Genomic DNA, 26,029 nt, shown 5'->3' on the forward strand with positions numbered 1-26,029 from the left:
GCTGCCTGAGAAGCGCTCCCTGAGGGTCACCTGAGACGCCCTTGCTGACCCACGGCTGGGGGCGTTTCGCATCTCCAGGGTGCCCTGCGGCGGCTGACTCGGGGCCGGCGCTGCCCTCGGGCGGCCTCCCAGCACCCAGCACAGCCGCCCTGGGACCCCCGCCCTGACACCCGGCCCTGGGGCCCTCCTACCCAGCCGGCTTTGTGAAATCAGCTGTGAAAGGAAAATATCCTGGGCCCCCAAGATCACTAAGGAAAACTCCAGCAGGAAACTGCTTAGGGCAAACCTGCTTCCCCATTCCATTCAAAGTCACTCCTCTCTCTGCTCACTGAGATAGATGTGTATCTGATTTGCCTCCTTTGGAAAGGCAAATCAGAAACTCAAAAGAACGTAACGGTTTGTGTCTCACCTAACCGTGACCTGGACGCTCCCTCCCCGCTTGGAGTCTTCCTGCCTTTGCTTCAAGTCCCGCCTTTCCAGACCGAAGCAATGTACTTCTTACATGTATTGACTGATGTGTCATGTCTCCCTAAATGTATAAAACCAAGCTGTGCCCCGACCACGTTGGACACAGGTCGCCAGGCCTTCTGAGGCTGTGTCACGGGCGCGTCCTCAACCTTGGCAAAATAAACTTTCTAAATTAACTGAGACCTGTCTCACATTTTCAGGGTTCACACAGCCCATTGCCCAAACTTCGCGTGGGGCTCTGCAGATGGGCTTTAGCTGCGGAACCTTTTCTTCAAGTACAGCCATGCAAACCACCCCATATGTGCAGCAAGTGCCAGCGTCGCTGCTGCGGATGAGTGGGCCTGGGTCTCCCGTCCCCGCCTCCCTCCTGCGCCGCATTCCTACCCAGAGCCTGGAGCTCCACTTAGGAGCAGAGTTTGAAAACCAAAGGCCGGTGCCTTCAACACGTTATGTGGTCCCAGGGAGACCCCACTTCTCTTGTTGATCCATGGTCCTGGATCCATGGACCTGAGATGGCCCACCACCTCATGACCTTCATGGGGCTCTCAGTAGTGTCCTTCCACCTGAGAGCTTATGTTTCAAATTACAGAAGCCCTGGAGTCATCTTTGACCCTCTTCCTACTGCCAGGGGACATGTCCTCCATACATCCCTCCTTGCCCTGCCCCAGCTCCCCTCACCTCTCCCCACCCCTCCCACCACTCCCCTGGGCTCTGGCGAGTGGTCCTCCTAAAACAGTGTGATCACATCACTGCTGTCTTCAGACACTCCCTTTGTTCCTGGAACCAACTGAGGGTCGGGCGCTACTTCTCCTGGCCCAATAACAAGATGCAGGTAAGCTGGGGAGTAAGGGAGGTTTTATTTCTGTAACCGGTTACAAGGAGAAGGCCTGGAAATTATCACCAGACCAACTCAAAATTACAAAGTTTTCTGAAGCTTGTATACCTTCTAAGCTGTATGTCTACGTGTACGTGTGCATTCATCTAAAGACATAGAGATTAACTTCTTCTAATCTATAACTAAGATCTAAGTCCTGAAGACCCTCTCCTGGAGCCTCAGTAAGTTTACTTAATCTAAATGGGTCCAGGTGCTGGGGTGATTACCCTTATCTCATCTCCTGCTAAATCATAATGGTATGGGCAGTTCCTTTAGACCCCCATACACTTATTTGTGGAGGCCTGGGGAGTTTCTTCAGATCCCTAATACAATTTGTTTAATCCTAAAAGGGTCCTGTTAAGAGTTCCTTCATTATCTTGTCATGCTTCAAGGCCCAGGAAAAGCCTAGGCAAAAATCTTGGTGGGCTCTTTGTTACATTCCAACCTTTGTATAAGGGCATTGGCTCAATCAGCTTTTAATGTTTAACCTGGCTACTCAGTCCGTGCTGGGACAGTTGTAATGGACGCCTGTGTTAGTGAAACCTGGCCTGCCACAACTTCAGACTCTTGCTTGGTTTTCCAAGGTGTCTCCTGCATTCCCCTCCATATCAGCTCCCACTACCATCAGCATTCATAACCCTTCACAGGGTACATACTAAGCACTCTACATAGGTTATTTCCAAGAAATAGGTACTAGTATGACCTCCAAGAAGAAAAGTGGACCATGACATCAGGAACTGGCCTGGCGCTCAGATGGAGGCCATGGGGTCTCCTATTGGACATAAATACTTTTGTAGAGAAGCACCATCATGATCCAAGGCCACATCATAATTTTGTCTAAGCACAAACAAAAATAGGGTCACTGTGTCACCCACAAAATCTAAGACATATCCTCCCCAAGTTAGTAGCAATGACCCCTGCTCCTCTACCAGCTACAGCTGAGCCTCCCTCTGCCCTGGCCTTCTCACAGATAACATCTACTGAGGTGCCCAGAGAACCGCCCTTTCCCCCCATCCACTCCCCCAATTCCTGACAGCATCTGATCCATGAAAAAAATCACCCAACTTAAGCCCATAACCTTTAGTAAGTTTTCCCGACACCTCTTACTGAGATGCCTTGCAGTTCTCCATGATCTGCATCCTTCTCGCAGCAATGAGAGATAATCCCCAACTCATTCAATTACAGGCAGGTTCCTGGTGGCCTTTGGCTTGACGGCACTGATACCTCCATTTTACAGATGAGGGAACTGAAACTACAAGAGGTTAGCTGGCGTCCTGTACTTACCAGCTAGTAGTAAGCACAGGAAGGTGGACAGGAATCCAACTGCTACTCTCAGCCCCCTCCAGGCTTCTCCCACACCCAGCCACAGGGCGCCTTCTGAGTATGTCTTCAGTGTCACCTTGCCTATCCCCTTGCATCTGTCCACTCATCTTTGTCGTATCTGCAGAGGAGCCTTGGGACAGAGGGAAGGTCGTGCAAGGGCCTGAGACGGGTGCGGCCGGGTATCTGGAGTGCAAGTGGCTAGAGCCACATGTGGGAGGTTGTGTTGTTGTCTTCAAAATACCCTATTCTTATTATGGTAAAATATACAAAATATTTATCATTTTAACCATTTTTAAGTGTACATGAAGTACACTGACATTCTTGTGCAACCTCACTACTATCCAGCTCCACATTTTTTTCATCATGCCCAAGTGGAACTCCATACCCGTTCATGTTAAAAATTCTCACCCATCTGGCCAAGCAGGGTGGCTCATGCCTATAATCCCAGCACTATGGGAGGCCGAGGTGGGCAGATCACAAGGTCAGGAGATTGAGACCATCCTGGCCAACATGGTGAAACCCTGTCTCTACTAAAAATACAAAAATTAGCCGGGCATGGTGACATGTATCTGTAATCCCAGCTACTCGGGAGGGTGAGGCAGGAGAATAGCTTGAACCAGGGAGTTGGCGGTTGCAGTGAGCCAAGATCACACCACTGCACTCCTGCCTGGGCCACAGAGCGAGACTCTGTCTCAAAAAATAAAAATAAAAAATTCTCACCCAGCTAGTAATAGAGGGGCATTTCCTCAACTTGATAAAGAACATCTACAGAAAACCAACAGCTAATATCATACCTAATGGTGAGAAAGTGGACCCTTTCTCCTTAAGTTCAGGAATAAGGCAAGAATGTCCCCTCTCACTACTTCTGTTCAACATCATATAGAAGTCCTAGCTGATGCAATAAGCGTGAAAACAAGGGTTACAAAATTTGGAAAGAAGAAATGAAACTGTCTTTGTGCACAGGTGATAAGATTAACTGTGTATTATACCCTGAAGAATCTCCAGTAAAACTCCTAAAACTAAGGAGTGACTACAGCCAGGTTGCTGGATACAGCAGTCCCCCCTTATCCTTAGGGGATACATTCTAAGACACTGTCGGGGATATGTACCAAACCCTATAGTACATATACGAATGCTTGAAACCAGGGATGGAATCAAACCCTATATATATTATGTTTTTTCCTGGATCATCTATGATAAAGTTTAATTTATAAATTAGGCATAGCAAGAGATTAACAACAGTAACTAATAATACAGTTGAACAATTATAACAATATACTGTAATAAAAGCTACATGAATGTGGTCTCTCTGTCACCACAGAGAGATTAATGGGCAAGTAGTGTATATGGCACGGATATGCTGAACAGAAAGGTGGCGCATATACTGGGTAGCATAGAGCAGGACGGCACGAGATTTCATCACACTACTCAGAATAGCACACAGTTTAAAATTTATTAATTATTTCTGTAATTTTCCAATTAATATTTTTGAATTGTGGTTGACTGCAGGTAACTGAAACCATGGAAAGCAAAACCACAGATGGGGGACTACTATGTAAGGTTAATAAACAAAAGCCAATTGCTTTCCTATAGACCAGCAATGAACGATTGGAATTTGAAATTAAAAATACAATACTGTTTACAATAGCACCAAAAAATGGGATGCTTAGGCGTAAGCCTAACAAAATAAGTACAAGGTCTATATGTGGAAAACTGCCAAACTCTCATAAAAGAAATCAAATATTTACATAGGCAGATATTCCATGTTTATGGAGAGGAAAACTCAGCAGTGCTATCAGTTCTTTCCAACTTAATCTGTAGATTCAATGCAACACCAATCAAAATCTTAGCAAGTTATTTCATGGATATCAACAAACTGATTCTAAAGTGTGTATGGAAAGGCAAAATGCCCAGAATAGCCAACATAATACTAAAGAAGAACAAAGTAGGAGGACTGACACAACCAGGTTTCAAGACCTGTAAAGTTACAGTAATCATGACAGTGTGGGGTTGGCAAAAGAAGAGACAAATAGATCAATGGAATAAAATAGTAAGCCCAGAAACAGACCCACACAAATACATTCAACTGTTCTTTGACAAAGGAGCAAAAGCAATTAAATGGATAAAGAATAGTCTTTTCAACAAATGATTCTGGGACAACTGAGCATCCACATGCAAACAAAAAACAAAAAAACTAGACATAGATCTCAAACTTTTTATATAAAAGTTCTACAAGATAATATAGGAGAAAATCCTGGTGGTCTTGGGTTTAGTGATGACTTTTTTGACAAGTCAAACATACAATCCATGAAAGTAAAATTTGGCAAGGTGGATCTTGTTAAAATTAAAATGTCTGCTCTGTGAAAGACACAAGTCTTACCTTATGGTTTAGCATTTGCACTCCTAGGTGCTTACTCAACCACTATGTCCATGCAAAAAGGTGCACTTAGATTTTTATAACAGCTGCATTCACAGTTTCCAAAAATTGGAAACAACCAAGATGTCCTTCAATAGGTAAATGAATAAACAAACTCATACATGCTAAACAATAGAGGATGAATCGGTGATAAAAAGAATGAGCTCTGAGCCACGAAAAGACAAGGAGGAACCTTGAATGCTTATTGCGAAATGAAAGAAACCAGGATACAAAGGCTACGTATTAACACTATATGATTCCAATGATAAGACATTCAGGAAAAGTGAAAACTGTAGAAACTGTGAACAGATCAATGGTTGCCAGGGATTGGGGTTGAGGAGAGGGAGAGATGAACAGGCAGAGCACAGAGGATTTTTAGGGCACTGAAACTATTCTGCATGATGCTGTAACGGTGGATACATGTTATTATGCTTTTGTCAAAACCCATATAACTATCCAGGTGCGGTGGCTCACGCCTGTAATCCTAGCACTTTGGGAGGCTGAGGCAGGAGTATTTCAAGACCAGCCTTGGCAACACAGCGAGACCTCGTCACTACAAAAAAAAAAGAGAAAAAGAAAAAAAAATTAGCCGGGCATGGTGGCACAGGCCTGTAATCCCAGCCACTCAGGAGGCTGAGGTAGGAAGGATCGCTTGAGGCTGGGAGGTGGAAGCTGCAGTGAGCAGTGATTGTGCCACTGCACTGCAACAGAGCCTGAGCCTGTCTCAAAAAAAAAAAAAAAAAACCCCCACAAAACAACAACAACAAAACATGTAACTGCAACACAAAGAGTGAACCCTAATGTGAACTATAGACTAATTAACTATTAACTAATAGTTAAATAGAATACATAACTATTAACTAATAACTATAGTTAATAGTAATGCATCAAAATTGGTGTATTAGTTGTTACAATGTACCATAGTGATTCAAGATGTTAATAATAAGGAAAACTGGGTACAGGAGAGGGGTTTATGGGAACTCTTTGTACTATCTGCTCAAATTTCCTGTAAACCCCAAACTGCTCTCAAAAATAAAGTCTGTCATTTATTTTAAACAATGAAAGATTTTTCTCAGACATGAAAAGCTAAAAGAATTCATTAGCAGACCCACACAATGTGAAACGTTAAAGGGAATTTTTCAGGCAGATAGCAAATGAAGCAGATAGAAGAGTAGATCTACATTTGAAAAAGGACACTGGAAATGAGAACTCCATGGGTAAATACGTAAGGTTAATTTCTTTTTTTTTTTTTTTTTTTTTTTTTTGAGACGGAGTCTCCCTCTGTCGCCCAGGCTGGAGTGCAGTGGCTCGATCTCAGCTCACTGCAAGCTCCGCCTCCTGGGTTTACGCCATTCTCCTGCCTCAGCCTCCCGAGTAGCTGGGACTACAGGCGCCCGCCACCTCGCCCGGCTAGTTTTTTGTATTTTTTAGTAGAGATGGGGTTTCACTGTGTTAGCCAGGGTGGTCTCAATCTTCCGACCTCGTGATCCGCCCGTCTCAGCCTCCCAAAGTGCTGGGATTACAGGCTTGAGCCACCGTGCCCGGCCGGTAAGGTTAATTTCTTAGCATGTCTCAGCTCTGGCTAAGGAGGCAACTTCTCATTTAATTTACCTCCATGATGTTTGTTTGTATGATGTACAATGTTGCTTTTGCAATGACAATTTAATTTTTTTTTTTTTTTATCCTCTAAGGGTTTTACAAGTGCCCTATTCTCTCTTTTTTTTTTTTTTTTTTTTTTTTTAATGAAGTCTCACTCTGTGACCCAGGCTGGAGTGCAGTAGTACGATCTCTGCAACCTCTGCCTCTCGAGTTCAAGCGATGCTCCTGCCCCAGCCTCCCAAGCAGCTGGGATTACAGGTGCCCGCCACCATGCCTGGCTAATTTTTTTTGTATTTTCAGAAGAGACAGGGTTTCACCATGTTGGCCAGGCTGGTCTCAAACTCCTGACCTCAGTGATCCACCCGCCTTGGCCTCCCAAAGTGCTGGGATTACAGGCGTGAGCCACTGCGCCCGGACAGCACCCTGTTTTTGAGGAGGAGCTCCACTCCTAAGTACCAGACAGTGGCTGCCTTGCCATTTCCCTGCTCAGTACTTGGTGTTGTTCAGGGGTGGCTGAGTCAGGACTGGCTAGATGAAGAGGAGTCAGAATAAGACACTCTGATAGATGATGTGTCAGGGGTTCTCCCCGCCATGCAAGCAGAAAGCAGTTCACAAGGGAATTGGGTGAATGTGTGGAGAGGCCCCTGCAGCAGCTGCCCTACATCCTCAGCCCCTTCCCTGCCACTCTTCCAATGTCTCCTGGGTGCTTTTTGCAGTCCAGTGAAGGGGCAGGTCTCACACCCACTGTAGGTGTCCTGGGCCTCTGAGATACTTACCCACAGTCTCATCAAACACAGGTTGGCTTTGCCAGGGCCGCAGGGGCAGGGGCCAGAACTCCTAGGGAATGGCCTTACGCCTGGTCTCTCTTGCCTCTGGTTGGGGCTAGGGGGCGGGGGGGGCGCTCATATGAGGAATTTACTGCAAGGTGTCACCGCTGCACAGCTGCTCTCTTGGGAGGAGACAAACTGGGTCATCTGGAAGGGGAAGTCGTTCTCATTTTAAGCCCCGTAGCCAGAGAATGGAATGAGCCAGTCTGTTTTCCGACATCTGTCAAGGCTTTGCTACGATTCACGCCACACAAGTGACAGCAGTTTGATGCTGATCTGAAAATACCGGTAAACTCAAGTGTATTCACATACATAAAATGGTTGGGAATGATTCTCAAAAATTATTTCTCATCTTAAAATGACCACTTTATGTGGGCATAGGGAAGAGGTCTGCGATGGCCAATTTTATATCAACTTTGCTGGGCCTATGTAAGAGGTACATATGTATCCCCTATTGGTTCTGTTTCTCTGGGGACCCTGGCTAACACAGGGTCCTCACAGAGAAGTGGGGTCAGACCCAGGGCCCAGAGCCCTGTCCACAGGAAACCTGAGGTGGGAGTGCCTCGAGCTGACACCCACACTTCTTAGGATGTGGGACCGAGGGTTCTTGGTGACATTGCTGTCGTAACAGGAACTCCCCTGTGCCAGCTCTTCCTCCACTCCCCACTCCTCACTGCCTCTTGTGAATTGTGAAAGGAAAACCTGGAGGGGAACGTGCGAGTGGGTATTGGCCTTGAAGAAGAAGGGGCTGCCCCAGAAACGTCTTACTGCAACAGGTGGTGGAACAGACTAGTCATGAGGATGAGGTGGCAGCAGAGGATGTTTTCACCCCTGGGCACCATGTGGGTGGCAGCTGGACCTGGAGGTGCAGACAGGAGGGCCTTGGGTAGCACTCCCGAACCAGGCTGGGCTGTTGTCAGACATCTGGTAGCCAGCAACCCACCAGGGTCAGACCTCGAAGCCAAGAGGGGTGGCTGGTATAGATGGGAGATGCAGGGATGTCCCTGAAGTGTCATAGGTGGGTGATCTGGGACCCAGTGCACCTTTGCAGGATGGCTTTATGTGGCAGGCAGGGGTGCCAGGCACAGGGAGAGGTCCCCAGTTGCCAGCTGTCTGGAGAGTGAGCTCCAAGTCAGCTTCTCCCGGGCAGTCCAGTCCTGAGATCTGGGTGAGGATATGCCATGTGGAGCCCCCTGCCCTGTCTCAGCACTCATCCAGATGTCCCCAGTGACTTGAGGCCAGCCCTAGACTCCCCCTCCCTCCCTCCACTCAGCACTGTTTGCCTGCAAGGGCAGATTGCTCTCTTGACCCTGGGCATCCAGGGTTAGTATGACAAGACCCTCATCTCGGGGATCTTGTAGAGGCAAATAAACCAGAAAACACATCCGCAAGGTCACTCCACTGCCCCAAAGCCCCAGTGTTTGCATCTCACACAGCGTCAAAGTCTGGCCATGGCTGAACTCCCTCATCCCTCATGACTCCCGCTGCCCCGCCCCTTGGCCGGCCCCACTGGCTGGCACCCTTCCTCCCTCCCACCAGGGTCCCTGCCCCTGTCCCAGACACCCCTAGGCCTGGCCTACGCCTCCCTCAGCTCAAGTGCAAATCCCCTCAGGAGGGGCATCCCTGACCACATTGTGCCCCATTTTTTCTCCATGATTTCTCTGTAGCTCTCTTCACCAAATATGGAGGCAGATGAGGCTGGAGAATCTGACTCCATTTCGAGGAGCCTTAGTGGTCTCCAGCCAGTCCTACCTGCCCTGGGGAATGATCAGATTGTCCCCGGAGGCAATGACATCTACCTGGCCTCCCCTGGCCTCCTCTTCAGGCATCCTGACTGGGGACCCAGATGGTTCCCAACTCTCCTGAGGCTGGAGCAACCCAGCAGTGAGCGCCCATCTTTCCCTGCCCAGGCAGATTCTTCCAGGCGCCTCCTGCCCTTCCCACTGGACTAGGGACCATAGCAGCCCCTTCTCCCTTGGCCCCTTGGATACCCACTGGATCCTACTGTTCTGCGAGGATCTGCTCTTCTCCTCCTGGATATGCTACAGACACCATCATGTGGTTCCCAAGGCACCAGCTCTGGAGTCAGGGGCCTGCAGGCAAACCTGTGTGGCTCTGAGCAGCCTTCTGGGCCTCCCTGGGCCTTGGTTCCTTCACCTGCAATGATGGGGACAGTCCTATTGCCTGTATCACAGGTGGCTGAGAGGTGGAAGGAGCCCATATGTGTAGAAAGGGATAAGATTCAACAATGGGGCCGGGCGCGGTGGCTCAAGCCTGTAATCCCAGCACTCTGGGAGGCCGAGACGGGCGGATCACGAGGTCAGGAGATCGAGACCATCCTGGCTAACACGGTGAAACCCCGTCTCTACTAAAAAAAAATACAAAAAAACTAGCCGGGTGTGGTGGCGGCGCCTGTAGTCCCAGTTACTCGGGAGGCTGAGGCAGGAGAATGGCGTAAACCCAGGAGGCGGAGCTTGCAGTGAGCCGAGATCCGGCCACTGCACTCCAGCCTGGGCGACACAGCGAGACTCCGTCTCAAAAAGAAAAAAAAAAAAAAGATTCAACAATGGTCAGTCTTTTTTCTCCTTACGTGCTCAGAGCTGAGCCAAGTAGGCCTTCTACATGGGGTGGGAGTTAGGGCAGTCATCATGGAGCCCTTCTAGATTTGGTGCCTGATGTGTTCTGAGATTATCCACCCCCCAGGGGTCCCAAGCAGTGGCCCAGGGGGATACGGGGTGGAACCTGTAGCACTTCCGGTTGGTCTTTCCTAGGCAGCAGGGCTGGTTCTCACATGGCTCCTCACCATCTTTAGCCATAAACGTTACCAGGTCTGACTTCTGCTATTTTGACAACTTCTACAGAGAGAGCGGTGACAGGATTAAACACAAGGAAAACACTTTTGACAGTGAGTGAAATCAACAGGCAAAGGTGTGTCTAATTTGGCAAAAGGTGCCCCATAAGCAGAGATGAATGTGCCCCATGAAGAGGGTTCGCTGGGTGCTGGAGTGGTGGCTGCAGTTTGCTGCTCAACCTCCTGCTCCTGGGCTCCTGTGGGGGGGTGGCAAGGCTTCACAGGCACCCCTTCCCCTCCAGCAAGGTTTCTCATCCTGGGGGTGGTGGGTGCTCAGGGATGGTTCTGCAGGGCTGAGACTGTGCCACATCCTTCAACTTCATGGTGCTCCCAGTGAACCCCTCAAGACCTACACTGGCTCACGAGGCTGCCAGGGGTGTGGCCAGCTCTCAGGAGCTACAGTCAGCCCAAGTAGACAGCTCAGCGACACTGCGACGCTAGCTACTGGGAGGGGCTCTCTAGGAGCTCAGGGGAGTCGCTGTGTCCACATGGTGGGCAGGGCACAGACTGTGCTGTTGTACATGTATCCCTGCATGGCTTTCCCCAGGATCCAAAATAACCATCCCTTCTTCCCCCACATCATACACCTGCCCTTGTCAGAGCTGCTCTATGGTTGGCCCCATGCGGTGGCACAGCAGAAGCTGGGTGCTCCCCAGGGCATTCACATTCACGTGGCACATCAGGCAGCTGTGCTTAGGGGCTCTCGTGTGGCCATGTGACCTTCGGCTGCGTGAGTGAAGTCCGGGGCTGATGGGGGTTGGTGTCTTGCTGGGCCCAGAAAGGACCAGGTGGGAGTAGCGGGCAGGCAGTTGTGTTCACCCAGGCATGTGTCCTGATGCCTCTCGGGCATCCAAGTGCACACCCAGGAGGTACTAGAGCCAGGGAAGAAAGGACTGGGGGACAGTATGGGAGTTCTCCGCACACAGCAGACATCAGCTTTGGGAATGAGGAGAAAGGGGCTGGGACAGCCCCGATGCAGCTGCAGGGTAGGGTGGAAATCAGGAAGGAGGAGAGGCCAGGAGCACATAAGCAGATGGGAGGAAGATACAGTAGAGGGAGAGGAGGAGGGAGCCATAGCAGGTGCCGGAAGAGGAGGGGCCAGGCTTTAGAAAAGTCAGCACACACGGAGACCTGCATGCTGAAGACACTGAGAGGAAAGGAAGAGAGGCAGAGACAATGGGAGCAGCCAGGAGGGGTGGTGGGCTTGGGGTGCAGTGAGGGCCAGAGTGGCTCAGAGCATAGCTCTGCCAAAGGTCAGCTGCCTGGCATCAGCCCAGGCCACCCACGATCATGGATAAGGGTGCCCTTGTGAAGACTTAAGACTATTAAGAGAAGTCCACACTCCACCTCCATATTTTAAGAATGGCAAAGGGAATGGCACAGAGGCTATAACCCCTGGGAGCATGGATGGCCTGTGTTGCAGGATTCACAGTCAGGTGATGGTTGGGAGACCCTCCACATCCATGTCCTTAGCAGCCTCTGAGAGGCCACCAGCTTCAGAGAGACAGAGTGGTTAATAGGAAAATCTCGCCTGAACTTGAGGCTTCAATTACTCACGGGGTGTTGTCGACCCAGCACTAAGCTGACTTCCCGTCTGTTCAGGCAGACAGTCGTGTGCTCATCAGCTTGAAGCATACCCATTCAGGTAAGGAAAGCAGGTGTATATGTGTATTTACCTTTGTTGTCTCTTACACCTGGCTAAAATGACAGATTTTAAGGCATAAATCGGCAGGAGTGAGGAGATGAAATTGCAACAAAGCAATTTAGAAGCCAGAAAATTCACAGATGCAAATAAATGGGCTAGAAGACCCAAAACACTGAATTCTGGCCAGAGTGTAGAAAGTTCAGAACCAACACTGTCCACACCTCAGAACCCCCCAAGAACTGGTGGTACCAAATTCTGCTGGAGATGGGAAAGGACGACTGGGAGAAAGTGTTTCGGGGGCCAGTAGCCCCCTTCCCCAGAACTCCACCCTGACTCTGAGAGCCAGGCAAACACTCCCCTCCCTCTGGATGAAACCTTGAGCTTTATTCTCTGGATATGGTAAACAGGAGGGTCTGCAGGCTGGTAGAGAAGGCCTAGCTGTGGGGTCCCATACCAAAAATAAATCCTAAGAGAGCACATGCCTGTGACTCTAGACACTTTTTCTCCCAGCTCCCAGTGGGCTGGTGGCCCAGCCAGTGCCTCAAAGCAAAAAGTGAGAGAATCTTGTTGGGGGTGACCAGCTCATGCCATTATCAAACTGTGGGATTGTGCAGCTTTCTAACATCATGGTAACAGCCTGTGGCCCCTAGCAGGAACATCATAGTCCCCATCTCTCCAGCCAACTCTCATGTCCCCCAGAATGATTTTACCTCAGCTTGCTGAGGGGACGCTGCAGACTCGGTCTTGCTCACACCCACCCCTGCATCTGCTGTGCTGATGTGAAGGGATACAGCTCCAGGCCACTGGTCTCCCTGTCACAAATGGGGCCTCGCCAAAGGGGACCCCCAGGAGCCCTTCCTCATAGTTGAACAGGTTCTGCATAACCCACTAGTAGGCACTGGCACCTGCTCGGGCCCCCAGAGCCAGCAGTTGGAGCCCTGAAGGCAGATCAAATGTCCTCCACAGGTGCTACGGACCCTGTCTGACTACAACAGAGGTTGGAAACTCAGTCCAGAATTTCTAAGAATTTGTCAGTGAAGATGGATCCTTTGTTTGCATATCAGATGAATGCTCCAGGACTACCACCAGGGCCAGATTCCAGGGAGGTCAAAAGCATGTTGACAGTTTAGGCTGAATGTGACTAGAAGCCCCAAGTCCAAGTCTTACTCTAGGAGCACTAGAGCTCCACCTGACACAAAAGTACAAAAATGAAAAAGGGGAGAAGTCACTTTTTTTTTAAAGCTGGCTTGCATTGGCTTTTTGGCCTTGTATGCCAGCTTGAAAAAAAAAAAGAATCCATTGCCTTACATAACTGGGCAGTTCAAGTGTGGAGTGCCTTCAGACATGGCTGGGTCCATGAGCTCTGAAAAGATCATCAGAGAGCTCTCTTCTCCTCCACGTCTACCTCCATTGTCAGCTTTGCCCACCTCCAGAATGTCTGAACTCTCTCCTATTACTGATGGCTTCCTCCTGTGGCCAGGAGAGAGAGCCCAGGCAAACCCCAATTCCATACCCCCAAGCCTAACAACCTCAGCAGGAAAACTTTTTCTCCCTGACCCTAAGAAAAGACTCCTGGGAAAAACTTCAATTTGCAAATGACTGGTCATGTGGGAAGGGGCAAGATAGAGTGACTTAGACCTTCTAGAAACACACATGGAGGCAGTAAGCAAGGGTAGTTTCAAAAGGAGATATTGGCTAAACTGACACAAGGGGGGCCCCACGTGTGGTATCAAGGAGAGACCAGAGATGGATGACTCCCCTCCTGCCCACATGCTCCCAGGAGGGCGCATGATAGAGCCCACCAGGAAAAGCTCCCAGGAGGGTGCATGATAGAGCCCACCAGGAATGACTCTCAGGAGGGTGCATGATAGAGCTCACCAGGAATGATTCCCAGGAGGGCGCATGATAGAGCCCACCGGGAATGACTCTCAGGAGGGTGCATGATAGAGCTCACCAGGAAAGGCTCCCAGGAGGGCGCACGATAGAGCCCACCAGAAATGACTCTCAGGAGGGTGCACGATAGAGCCCACCAGGAAAGGCTCCCAGGAGGGTGCATGATAGAGCCCACCAGGAAAAGCTCCCAGGAGGGCGCACGATAGAGCCCACCAGGAATGACTCTCAGGAGGGTGCATGATAGAGCCCACCAGAAATGACTCTCAGGAGGGTGCATGATAGAGCCCACCAGAAATGACTCTCAGGAGGGTGCACGATAGAGCCCACCAGGAAAGGCTCCCAGGAGGGTGCATGATAGAGCCCACCAGGAAAAGCTCCCAGGAGGGCGCACGATAGAGCCCACCAGGAATGACTCTCAGGAGGGTGCATGATAGAGCCCACCAGAAATGACTCTCAGGAGGGTGCACGATAGAGCCCACCAGGAAAGGCTCCCAGGAGGGTGCATGATAGAGCCCACGAGGAAAAGCTCCCAGGAGGGCGCACGATAGAGCCCACCAGGAAAGGCTCCCAGGAGGGTGCACGATAGAGCCCACCAGGAATGACTCTCAGGAGGGCGCATGGTAGAGCCCACCAGGAAAGGCTCCCGGGAGGGTGCATGATAGAGCCCACCAGGAATGACTCTCAGGCGGGTGCATGATAAAGCCCACCAGGAAAAGCTCCCAGGAGGGTGCATGATAGAGCCCACCAGGAAAGGCTCCCAGGAGGGTGCATGATAGAGCCCACCAGGAAAAGCTCCCAGGAGGGTGCATGATAGAGCCCACCAGGAATGGCTCCCAGGAGGGCGCATGATAGAGCCCACCAGGAAAGGCTCCCAGGAGGGTGCATGATAGAGCCCACCAGGAAAGGCTCCCAGGAGGGTGCATGATAGAGCCCACCAGGAATGGAGACAGTGTCCTCCCCACAGACCACAGCACCGACTCACAGTCAGAGTGGACTTTTATTAGGAAATCACCCTGCAAACACACCATGGAGTGCTGTGGGTTCAACGCGTTTCCTGAGGAAGGAGGGTCACAGTATTGGAGCTGTCGGAGGGATGGGCGGCACAGCCTGTGAGCCCAGCGGCGACTCGAGGCTGCCTGCGGCCGGCACCCCCTCACAGCAACAGGACTCCACCGCAAGGGCCGACACGCAAACGCGACACGAGAAACATGCCCAAGCACACACATCTGCGCTACACTTAAATAATAATAAATACAGAATTCCATTTGCTGTTATCCGTGCTTGAAACAAAAGGAACCCAAAATGGAAAAAGAAAACCAAAACATCTTTCTCTCCACTGGACCAAGGGAAAAAAATCCCCAAATTATCAAAATTCCTCAGTTACAAAATACTTTTTAAAAAAATTCCATTATTAAAAGAATAAATAACAAAATATATAAAAAATAACTTGGTTGCATCAAAATTATAACTAGGAGTTATATCAAGATTTTTTGTGGCCTACATTATAGTCAAATAGTTATTTTTGCTTTGAATTCACTTTTCCCCTCTTAGGGTGCCCTGGTGTGGGGTCTAGTTGAAATAGTATAAAATTAATAAATAAAAATGTTAAATAAATAGCAAACGTTAACATAAGAGGTTGTGAATATAAATACATCTTGACAAAATTAAATAATTTACAGAATAATTAAACTAACTACTTTTTAATTTTTTCCAGGAAGTGCAATTTCTCTACTTTTAAATACTAACTTGGAATTGCAGTCACAACTGACTTGGATTCTATTTACACAGTAGGAACATTGTGTTTTTAACACACTAAATTAAAATGTACCCTTTTTTCGCATACTGGATGGATCTAAAAGAAGTGAAACCTTGGTGGTCTCCTGTTAGGAATTTACCCTCTGACCTTGATGATGCCATTGCCACCTCCGTCGCCATGGATGCAGAGGTCAAGCTTGGCCACGACCCGGATAATGTGGCAGTGATGGGTCAGGGGTCCGGGTGGATGCACAGAAGCCAGAGCGGTCCCTGGACGTGGATCCCAGACCCAGGGTCTAAAGGCTGCAGCCCCAACAGGGAGCTGTGACCCAGGGCCACACACATCTCCAGAGCCTCAGCGCGCCAGCTGCCCCCAGACACTAGGCTGATTTTCAGGAATCTCCCAGGTTAAAATTCCTTGACCTGACAGGGGCTGCGATGCTTGTCAACTGTCCGGAGTGTCCTCTGGGAGGCACATTCCTAACTTTCCCTCTGGGACAGAGCTTTGTTCCACCCTTAACACAAAACTGAATTAAATGAAAACAGAAAACGCACTTGATTCAGCCGCCCTCACTGAGCACAGGCACGCTGCCCCGGGCATGTCCTCCAGGCCAAGATGCCACTCACACCACCCGCCCACCACGCTCACGGCTACCCTCCCAGCCTCGACAGACAAAGGAATACTGTGGTTGCAAACTCCAAAACTTCCCTGAGAACCTTGTCCATGAGCTTCCACTGGAGACTTTGAGCTGCTCTTCAGATTTCTTTCAGAAAACAAAAATAAATCACTTTGTAATTCTTCAGTGCCCCTGTGCGCACAGATGGGGCCGCCACGGCCCCAAGCCTGGAGGGAGCATCGTGGGAGAGGCTGATTTCCAGCCATCCCTTTGGATAAACCCACCCGAGGCCACACCGGGCCGCGAACGGGAAGTCACTGTGAGTTGGGCATCCCCACGGTGTGGGGCAGGGCGGGGGAGGTAAACGGTGTGGTGGGCTGGGACACTCCTGGGTACCACACGGCCTAGACCTGGATGCCCCTCACAGCCTGCTTGATGCTCTCCAGGAGGTCCTTGTTCTCCGGGTTCTGGTAGCACTCCTGGTTGGAGTACATGTCGGTGAGGGTGCTCACATAGGCATCGAAATTCTGTTCGCATATTGGCTCCTAGAGAACAGAACCAGGTTAGCAAGCCCCATCCATGCAGTGGGCCCCACACCAAAGAACCTGATGTGGGAGCATCAAACCTGTGCCCCCGTGTGACCCGAGACAAGCCCGTACCAACTCGGGGCAGCACTGGCTGCCCTGCCCTGGTTGCTTTGAGTGTTTCTCTCTGCAGCCATCCCAGCAGTAGCCTCTCTGCTGATGGAATCACCATTTTGCTTCGGATTCATTAGCTACTCAGGAGGGCTAAAGCCACCATAGCCAACCAATGCCCAGGCCATTCGGGGTAGAGAGAATCTCCACCAGGGCACAGGACCCCTAGGGCAGGACCCAGAGGCAGAGGGGGTGGGAGATGCCCTGCCCTCCTGCTTTCCGGAGAGACCCTGGGGGGCAGCTGTGGTGCCGGCAGGTCTGCGTGCTGCCTACCATGTGTGGAAGGCGGATATTGGCGAGACTTTGGATGAGGGCCTGGCTCAGGCCGGACAGCTCCAGAAACAGGGCTTCATTCTGCTCCTCAATGAGCTTGTTCTCCTCCTCAATGTTCTTCAGGTTCTTCTCCATGGAGGAGATCTGTGCCAGAGAGAGGTCTGAGGTGCTGCCTGCCCTTGGCCCCCATCCTCCTGGGAGTCCTCCTGGGCTGCCTCTCACAACCCTCTGGGAGAATGCAGAACCCTGGGGTGGGGGAAGGGGCAGGGACCCTGCCTTCCTGTAAGTGTCCTGCCACAGGTGAGGGGCTGCCAGAGGAGAGAAAGGCAAGGGCCCTCTGGAGACATGGCCTGACTCCAGGGAAGCCAGGAAGGGGCTCGTGTGGCACGTCTCCCTGTACCATGCTTTCCAGATGGAACCGAAACCCCTGTGCAGCAGAGGTCCCCCTCCTGGTTTTCTGAGCCCCTCTGTCCTGAGGGGATGGGGTGGGACCACAGACTTCACAGCGCCCTGTCTCAGCTTCAGACTCCACCTGCTGTGGTCTTTGCTTCACCATGCTTCCTGCTTCTATCTGTAAGACGGGAATCACTGCACCCACCCTGTGGGGTGTCGGACGGCCTTTGGGTCTTCCCCTCACCAGAAAGACCAACAGAGAGCCTCCTCAGGGCCTCCCAAGCACGTCTTCCCCAGGCCAACCACAGACAAGTCTTCTCACTTCCCCACCACGGCGGTGAACCTGCCCAGGGCTGCGTTGGCCCTGAGGCCTTTGGTGTCCAGGAACAGCCGCCAGCCATCTGCAGGGAGCCGTGGGGGCAGAGGCTACACTCACAGAAAGACAGTGTGGGTGACACACGAGGCAGGAGTGGTGAGCTCCTTCCTGGGAGGCTGTGGATGGGGTCAAGCACGCTTCTTCTGCCGCCTGGCGACAAGCATGTGGCTCTGAAAGGGTTGCATGGGAGACAGGGACCTGCCTTCCCTTTGCCTTTGCCCTTCTGCAGAGGACACCACTCACCAAACTCCCTCAAAGGGACAGGGGCTTCTGAGTCCTTCCAAAGGGATGCCAGTAAAAGGTAATAATTTGTCTTTAAAAAGATTTGTTTTGGCAAATAAAGAGAAATCAGAGGTGCTACCCCAAGGACACTGACACTGATGAAGGCTCTGAGGACTTTGAGAAGGGGAGGAGCAGGGAGCACAAAGTGGGACACCCATACCACAGTGCATCTCCATACTCGGAGACACCAGGAGGGGATGGGGATGGCTCTGCCAGGAGGGCCGTCACCCCTTCTCTGTTGTCACTGCCTATGAACCTGGGGGCACGCAGCATTGACATGTGCATGACAACGAAAATCCTTCCTGATCCCCGTGGGGTGATGCTATTTTTATACAGGCTCTTGAGTAACAAGCGGTCAACGTGAGCCTGTTTGCCAGTAGAGACAAGAGCAGAGTAACGAGACACATGGGGCTGGAGTATGTCACTCATTTTCTGCCGCCTTGGTGGAGGCCGCCGTCTCCCCATCTGTCCCTGCCCAGAGGGGCTCTGCCCAAATTCCCTGTGGGACCTGGTCACTTCCTTGTCCCTTTGTCCCTCCAGCCGTTAGGGGCACAGTTATGTGTGCCCACTCCCCCACTGCGGCTGCAGACTCCACTCAGTAGCCACAGGTGAGGCATGCTCTTATTTTCAAAATAAGATCTTTAGTGTTTTTCTTTTATTTTTCTGATTACAAATGCTCATTTTAGGGAAATCAGGAAATATGACACAAACATTTGAAGTAATTTGTAATCCTATTCCTCAGCAACAGCAGCTCTCATTGACCACACTTACTCTGGATCAGGTGCTTATGCTAAATGTTTTCCTCATAGAAATGCGTTCATTGTACAATAACCAGGAGTAGAATCCTGTTCTTACCTCCATTTACGGAGGAAAAGGCTGAAAGGTTTGTCAGGTCCCTCAGCTGGTATGTGGCTGTGCTGGGGAAGAAACCTGGCTCCAGAGGCCTGGCTCTAAGGCATCACACTCATGGACTACCGGTGCTCACAACACCAGTAAGCCTAACGGGACCACTAGCCCTGACAGGACGAATTCTAATGAGAGTAAGAGAGACAGTGCTGCTAATCTTAATGGGACTAGTATTATTAATAGTATTATTAACGCTAACAAGACCACAGCCCTAGTGGGACAACCAGCTCCAGCGACCCGCCGGCACTCACAGTGTGACTTCACAGACACCACAACGTGAGTGGCCAGCACATCCTAAGTGTGCCTGTGTGCCAGGCACTGCGCTGTCCGTCAGCTCAGCCCTGACGGCAACCTTGATGAGTGCCGACGGATGCCTCACTGTTCCCACGATGAATGTTTGGGTTGGGAAGGCAAAGAGCCCAGGAGTGGGGGGCGGCACCACCTACCTGGGACTGCAGCTGTACCATGGCGGCCTCCATCTCCGAGTTGGACTCGTTCAGGTCTCGGATCTCCTGGTTCAGCTGCTTGATCTCCTCATCATTCTCCAACACTGACCCAGTGAGAAACCTGAGCTGTGGCTCTGGGCCTCAGGCAGGCCTGGGCCAAAGTGCTGTGGGGAAGCCTGCTTTCTAGATGGAACTGCAACCCCCCGTGCAGCAGAGGTCCCCCCTCCTGGGTGTCTGAGCTCATCTCTCTGGGGCTCACACCCCACATCGCGTGCTGGAGAAGTCTGTCTTGAAAATTCTGAGATGAGTGTTTATGGTTTGCCTCCTGAGCTGGGTGGCAGGTGGAAAGGCTTAAATCTCTTTGGGAGATATTAATTGCTACATTAAAGATGGAAGTTTGTTCAGGCGATGCTGAATTTCCTCACCTAAGTGGGAATGAGCCTCACCTCTCCACAAAATCATAGCACGTGGGCTCCACTGGACTCTGATCCCAGTGGTCACCAAAGCCACAGGTTACAGCAGGCATGACCTCCTGAGGGCCAGGGGCCCCAGACACAGGTGTCAAGAGCTGCAGAGCCAAGGTCCAAAAGGCTGTCAGCTCAGGTCAAGGGATCTGCCTCTGCCATGACTCATTCCAGGAGGGGCTTCATCTCTCTGCCTTCTTCCCACCAAAAAGGTGCACAGCTCTCTCTCACCCAGGCACCCAGTCATGAGCAGGGAAATTCAGGAAGCCATGCTTACCATCGCTAGTCTTGAATTTTGGACTGAGGACCTCATCCCCTGAGAGTTTTCCCTTCTTTCCAGCAAATGTTGCTCTGGGACAGCCTGACAAACTGGAAGCAGAGGCTACATATCATTCACCAGCCAAGGGTCACCCACCACGGCCAGCTCAGAGTCACATACCACGGCCAGCCCAGGGTCACCCACCACAGCCAGCCCAGAGTCACATACCACGGCCAGCCCAGGGTCACCCACCACGGCCAGCCCAGGGTCATCCACCACGGCCAAACCAGGGTCACCCACCACGGCCAGCCCAGGGTCACATACCACGGCCAGCCCAGGGTCACCCACCACGGCCAGCCCAGGGTCACATACCACAGCCAGCCCAGGGTCATCCACCACGGCCAACCCAGGGTCATCCACCACGGCCAGCCCAGGGTCACATACCACGGCCAGCCCAGGGTCACCCACCACGGACAGCCCAGGGTCACCCACCATGGCCAGCCCAGGGTCACCCACCACGGCCAGCCCAGGGTCATGCACCATGACAAGGCCAGGGTCACACACTATGGGATGGTCTAGGGGTCACCACGACTAGTTTGGGGTCAGACACCATGACCAGCCCAGGGTCACGTACCATGAACATCCCAGGGTCACCCACCAGGGCCAGCCCAGGGTCACCCACCATGACCAGCCCAGGGTCACATACCACGGCCAGCCCAGGGTCACCCACCACGGCCAGCCCAGGGTCACCCACCACGGCCAGCCCAGGGTCACATACCACAGCCAGCCCAGGCTCACCCACCACGGCCAGCCCAGGGTCACCCACCACGGCCAGCCCAGCGTCACATACCACAGCCAGCCCAGGGTCACCCACCACGGCCAGCCCAGGGTGATATACTATGGCCAGCCCAGGGTCACCCACCAGGGCCAGCCCAGGGTCACCCACCATGACCAGCCCAGGGTCATATACTATGGCCAGCCCAGGGTCACCCACCACGGCCAGCCCAGGGTCACCCACCACGGCCAGCCCAGGGTCATATACTATGGCCAGCCCAGGGTCATCCACCACGGCCAACCCAGGGTCACCCACCACGGCCAGCCCAGAGTCACATACCACGGCCAGCCCAGGGTCACCCACCACGGCCAGCCCAGGGTCACCCACCACGGCCAGCCCAGAGTCACATACCACGGCCAGCCCAGGGTCACCCACCACGGCCAGCCCAGGGTCACCCACCACGACCAGCCCTGGGTCACCCACCATGACAAGGCCAGGGTCACACACTATGGGATAGTCTAGGGGTCACCACGACTAGTTTGGGGTCAGACACCATGACCAGCCCAGGGTCACATACCACGGCCAGCCCAGGGTCACCCACCACGGCCAGCCCAGGGTCACATACCACAGCCAGCCCAGGGTCACCCACCACGGCCAGCCCAGGGTCACCCACAAAGACCAGCCCAGGGTCACCCACCACGACCAGCCCAGGGTCATCCACCACGACCAGCCCTGGGTCACCCACCACAGCCATCCCAGGGTCACCCACCACGGTCACCCACCACGGCCAGCCCAGGGTCTCCCACCATGACCAGCCCAGGGTCATATACTATGGCCAGCCCAGGGTCACCCACCACGGCCAGCCCAGGGTCACATACCACAGCCAGCCCAGGGTCACCCACCACGGCCAGCCCAGGGTCACCCACCACGGCCAGCCCAGGGTCACATACCACAGCCAGCCCAGGGTCACCCACCACCGCCAGCCCAGGGTCATATACTATGGCCAGCCCAGGGTCACCCACCAGGGCCAGCCCAGGGTCACCCACCATGACCAGCCCAGGGTCATATACTATGGCCAACCCAGGGTCACCCAGCAGGGCCAGCCCAGGGTCACCCACCATGACCAGCCCAGGGTCATATACTATGGCCAGCCCAGGGTCACCCACCACGGCCAGCCCAGGGTCACCCACAAAGACCAGCCCAGGGTCACCCACCACGACCAGCCCAGGGTCACCCACCACGACCAGCCCTGGGTCACCCACCACGACCAGCCCTGGGTCACCCACCACAGCCATCCCAGGGTCACCCACCACAGTCACCCACCACGGCCAGCCCAGGGTCTCCCACCATGACCAGCCCAGGGTCATATACTATGGCCAGCCCAGGGTCACCCGCCACGACCAGCCCAGGGTCATATACTATGGCCAGCCCAGGGTCACCCACCACGGCCAGCCCAGGGTCACCCACCACGGACAGCCCAGGGTCACCCACCACGGCCAGCCCAGGGTCACCCACCACGACCAGCCCTGGGTCACCCACCACGGCCATCCCAGGGTCACCCACCACGGTCACCCACCACGGCCAGCCCAGGGTCTCCCACCATGACCAGCCCAGGGTCATATACTATGGCCAGCCCAGGGTCACCCGCCACGACCAGCCCAGGGTCACCCACCACGGCCAGCCCAGGGTCATATACTATGGCCAGCCCAGGGTCACCCACCATGGCCAGCCCAGGGTCACACACCACGGCCAGCCCAGGGGCACACACCACAGACAGCCCAGGGTCACCCACCACGGCCAGCCCAGGGTCACACACCACGGCCAGCCCAGGGTCACCCACCACGGCCAGCCCAGGGTCACCCACCACGGACAGCCCAGGGTCACCCACCACGGCCAGCCCAGGGTCACCCACCATGACAAGGCCAGGGTCACACACTATGGGATAGTCTAGGGGTCATCACGACTAGTTTGGGGTCAGACACCATGACCAGCCCAGGGTCACATACCACAGCCAGCCCAGGGTCACCCACCACGGCCAGCCCAGGGTCACGCACCATGACAAGGCCAGGGTCACACACTATGGGATAGTCTAGGGGTCACCACGACTAGTTTGGGGTCAGACACCATGACCAGCCCAGGGTCACATACCACGGCCAGCCCAGGGTCACCCACCACGGCCAGCCCAGGGTCACACATTATGGGTTAACAGAAAGCATGTCCACCTCACCTAGATGACCCGGAGGGCCTAGGTGGCCTCCCTATGGCCAAACTGGGTTCTACGGGGAAACAGAAGCTACATCTAGGCAGGGCAGAGGCTGGGAAGGGGACACTCCAGAGCTCACCTCACCTGGCACAGCCATAGCTGGCCCTACCTGATACTCGAGGGGCCGGGGCAGTGGTGCTCTGGGTAAGGCTCCCTCTGGGGTCTGAGGTCCACAGGACCCGCTTGCCCGTGCTTTGCAGCCCGGACCTCCCAGAGGAGCCGGTCCTGGCTGACTCTGCCTCTGAGACACCCTCTAGGATGTGGTGGTAACGACAATCACAGATCACTCCTCGGATACAGACACTCGAGCAGAAAAAGGCATTAAAATTGTACATTCTCAGGCATGATTTCCTTTATGAAGTGATTGTATCCACACCATAAGTAAAGGTTGATTGAGGCAAGTGAGACGTCCTTAGGAAGCCCAGCCTGAGTCTCTGCCCACCTGACCCTGGCTGCAGCGGCCTCCTTTAGTGGCCTTCTCGGCCTCTGCGACTGTGACCGTGCCAGCTGCCCGCGCCAGATCTAGTCTCTCCTCTGCCTTCTGCCAGGCCCCTCACTCGCAGTGAACGCTGAGTCCTTGCCAGCTGGCAGCTGGATAAGCCCTGGCCCAGAACTTTCTACCTCATTTCCTTTCGCTGCCTCTCCCTGGCTCCAGCCCCCCAGCACCTCCAACCTCGTCCAGCGGACCAGGGTGTTCCCAGCTCCAGCCACCTCACTGAGGCCTTGTGCCCCAGACACCTCAGGCCAAGCTGCTACCTCCTTCTCAAAGAGGACTTCCTTGTCCTCTTTGTCATTTACGTATTTATTTGTTTATAGGCTGTCCCACCTACTCTGCCCCAAATGCACTCTACAAGGATAAGGGTTAGTTGTCCTTTTCTTCTCTGCTCTCTCTCCAGGGCTGGGTACATGGTGCAAATGCTTTCGTTGAATGAATGGGTTAATTAATCTTGTAGGGGAGGAAGGAAGGGAAAAGGGAGGGGAGGTGAAGAAAAAGAAGAGAAGGTGAGGAAGGGAGGGAAGGGAAGGGGAAGGTCGGGGGGAAGGGAGGGGAGAGGAAGAAGGGAGGGGAGAGGAAGAAGGGAGGGGAGAGGAAGAAGGGAGGGGAGAGGAAGAAGGGAGGGGAGAGGAAGAAGGGGAGGAGAGGGGGTGGGGAGGGGAGGGGAAGAGGAGAGGAGGGGAAGGGGAGGGGAGAGGAGGGAAAAGGGAAGGGGAGGGGAGGGGAAGGGGAGGGGAGGGGAGAGAGGGAGGGGAGAGGAGGGAAAAGGGAAGGGGAGGGGAGGGGAAGGGGAGGGGAGGGGAGAGAGGGAGGGAAGAGGGGAGGGGGAGGGGAGGGGGAGGGGAGGGGAGGGGAGAGAGGGAGGGAAGGGGAGAGGAAGAAAAGGGGAGGGAGAGGGGAGGGGAAGGGAGGGGAAAGAAGGAAATGGGGAGGGATAGGGGAAGGGAGAGGGGAGGAAAGGGGAGGGAAAGGGAAGGAGGAAGGGAGGGAGGAGAGGAAAGGAGGGAGAAGGGAGAGGAAGGAGGAGGGAAAAAGGGGAGGGGAGGGACAGGGGAGGGAATGAAGAGTCAGCATTGGCCCTAGGCCCAGACACAGGGTTTCTGATGGGACCAGGCACTTATTGTCGCCATAGGACACACACAGGAAGTGGGGGCTGGTGAAGCAAGGTCCCTCAGCTCCACAGCAGGTGTTGGAGGGCAGGTGAGAGGTGGTGAGTGCTGCCCAGGCCACTGCCAGACAGTGAGGGGTCGCCAGCTCCTTGCAAAGCAGGCAGGGGTCTCTGCCCAGAGTTCAAAGAAGAGGTGTGCATGGGAGAGACAGGGCAAAAGGTGTAGGAGACACACTTTTCCTGAGAAGTTGTCAGCCTGTTAAGAGAACGTGTCAGACCCAGGGCTCTGCTCATGTGTGGCCTCTGTGTCCAGCATAACACCCAGCCTGGAAGGGCTCCATCAGGATGGGGAAGGGTGGCTTATGAGGGAAGACGCATGGTGAAGACATAACCAACAGCATCACCTGGCACAACAGACCCGCCAGCCTCCCCCATCCGCTACCCATGTGGCCTGGCCTTTCCCTTGAGAAACTTGGTCACACGGAGCCCTGGTCTGGCTTCAGCCCCAGGCCCCAGGCAAGGGTCCCTACTGACTGCAGAGGGGCAGGGCCTGCAGGCACAGTTACCTCCGGTGGGTGAGGAAACTCCCATTGGCGTGGCCAGAGCCGTCACAGCCCGGGGTGGGGCAGGTCGGTCCTTCATTCTTCAGGGACTTCCAGGAGAATGACGAGCCATTGAGGGAACCTTCCTTCTGCCTGCGGGCGGCCAGTGGGCAGCCGGACGCGCTCCTGTGAGAGGCGTATTTTCCACTGATGTGACCAAGCCCCACACAGCCTGGAACTGGGCACCTGGGCACAGAAAGGCCAGGGTGAGTACAGGGGCGAAGGGTTGGGAGGAGAAGCCTGGAGACACTCCCAAGCCAGACACGAGGGAGCCCAGCATCACACATTAAAGGGCTTCTGAGTGAGGCAGGGAGGGCAGCTGAGGTCCTGGAGCCTCAGGGAAGAACCTGGCCCTTCCGGGCTGAATATGAAGACTGCAGGGCCACGCTCCCTCTTCCGCCTTGGCCTCACAGCCCCTGTATA

The 26,029-nt window shown here is 53.4% G+C and overlaps 1 protein-coding gene across 7 annotated transcripts in view; it reads right to left on the minus strand.

Annotated features, from left to right (window-relative positions):
* Window positions 1-14,874: 14,874 nt before the first annotated feature.
* LOC105470457 (myelin transcription factor 1) overlaps window positions 14,875-26,029 on the minus strand; it is a 112,868-nt gene continuing 101,713 nt past the window's right edge. For all 7 annotated transcript variants that reach the window (XM_071078986.1, XM_011722439.3, XM_011722433.3 and 4 more), the window contains 5 exons: window positions 25,571-25,792; window positions 20,381-20,472; window positions 19,640-19,743; window positions 17,237-17,380; window positions 14,875-16,813 (listed from right to left, as the gene is read on the minus strand). In XM_071078986.1, coding sequence (XP_070935087.1) covers window positions 16,673-16,813; window positions 17,237-17,380; window positions 19,640-19,743; window positions 20,381-20,472; window positions 25,571-25,792 — 703 coding nt within the window. In that variant the 3' untranslated portion in view covers window positions 14,875-16,672. The remainder of the gene's footprint in view (window positions 16,814-17,236; window positions 17,381-19,639; window positions 19,744-20,380; window positions 20,473-25,570; window positions 25,793-26,029) is intronic.

The sequence above is a fragment of the Macaca nemestrina genome, chromosome 15, assembly GCF_043159975.1.
Source record: "Macaca nemestrina isolate mMacNem1 chromosome 15, mMacNem.hap1, whole genome shotgun sequence".
Lineage (NCBI taxonomy): Eukaryota > Metazoa > Chordata > Mammalia > Primates > Cercopithecidae > Macaca > Macaca nemestrina.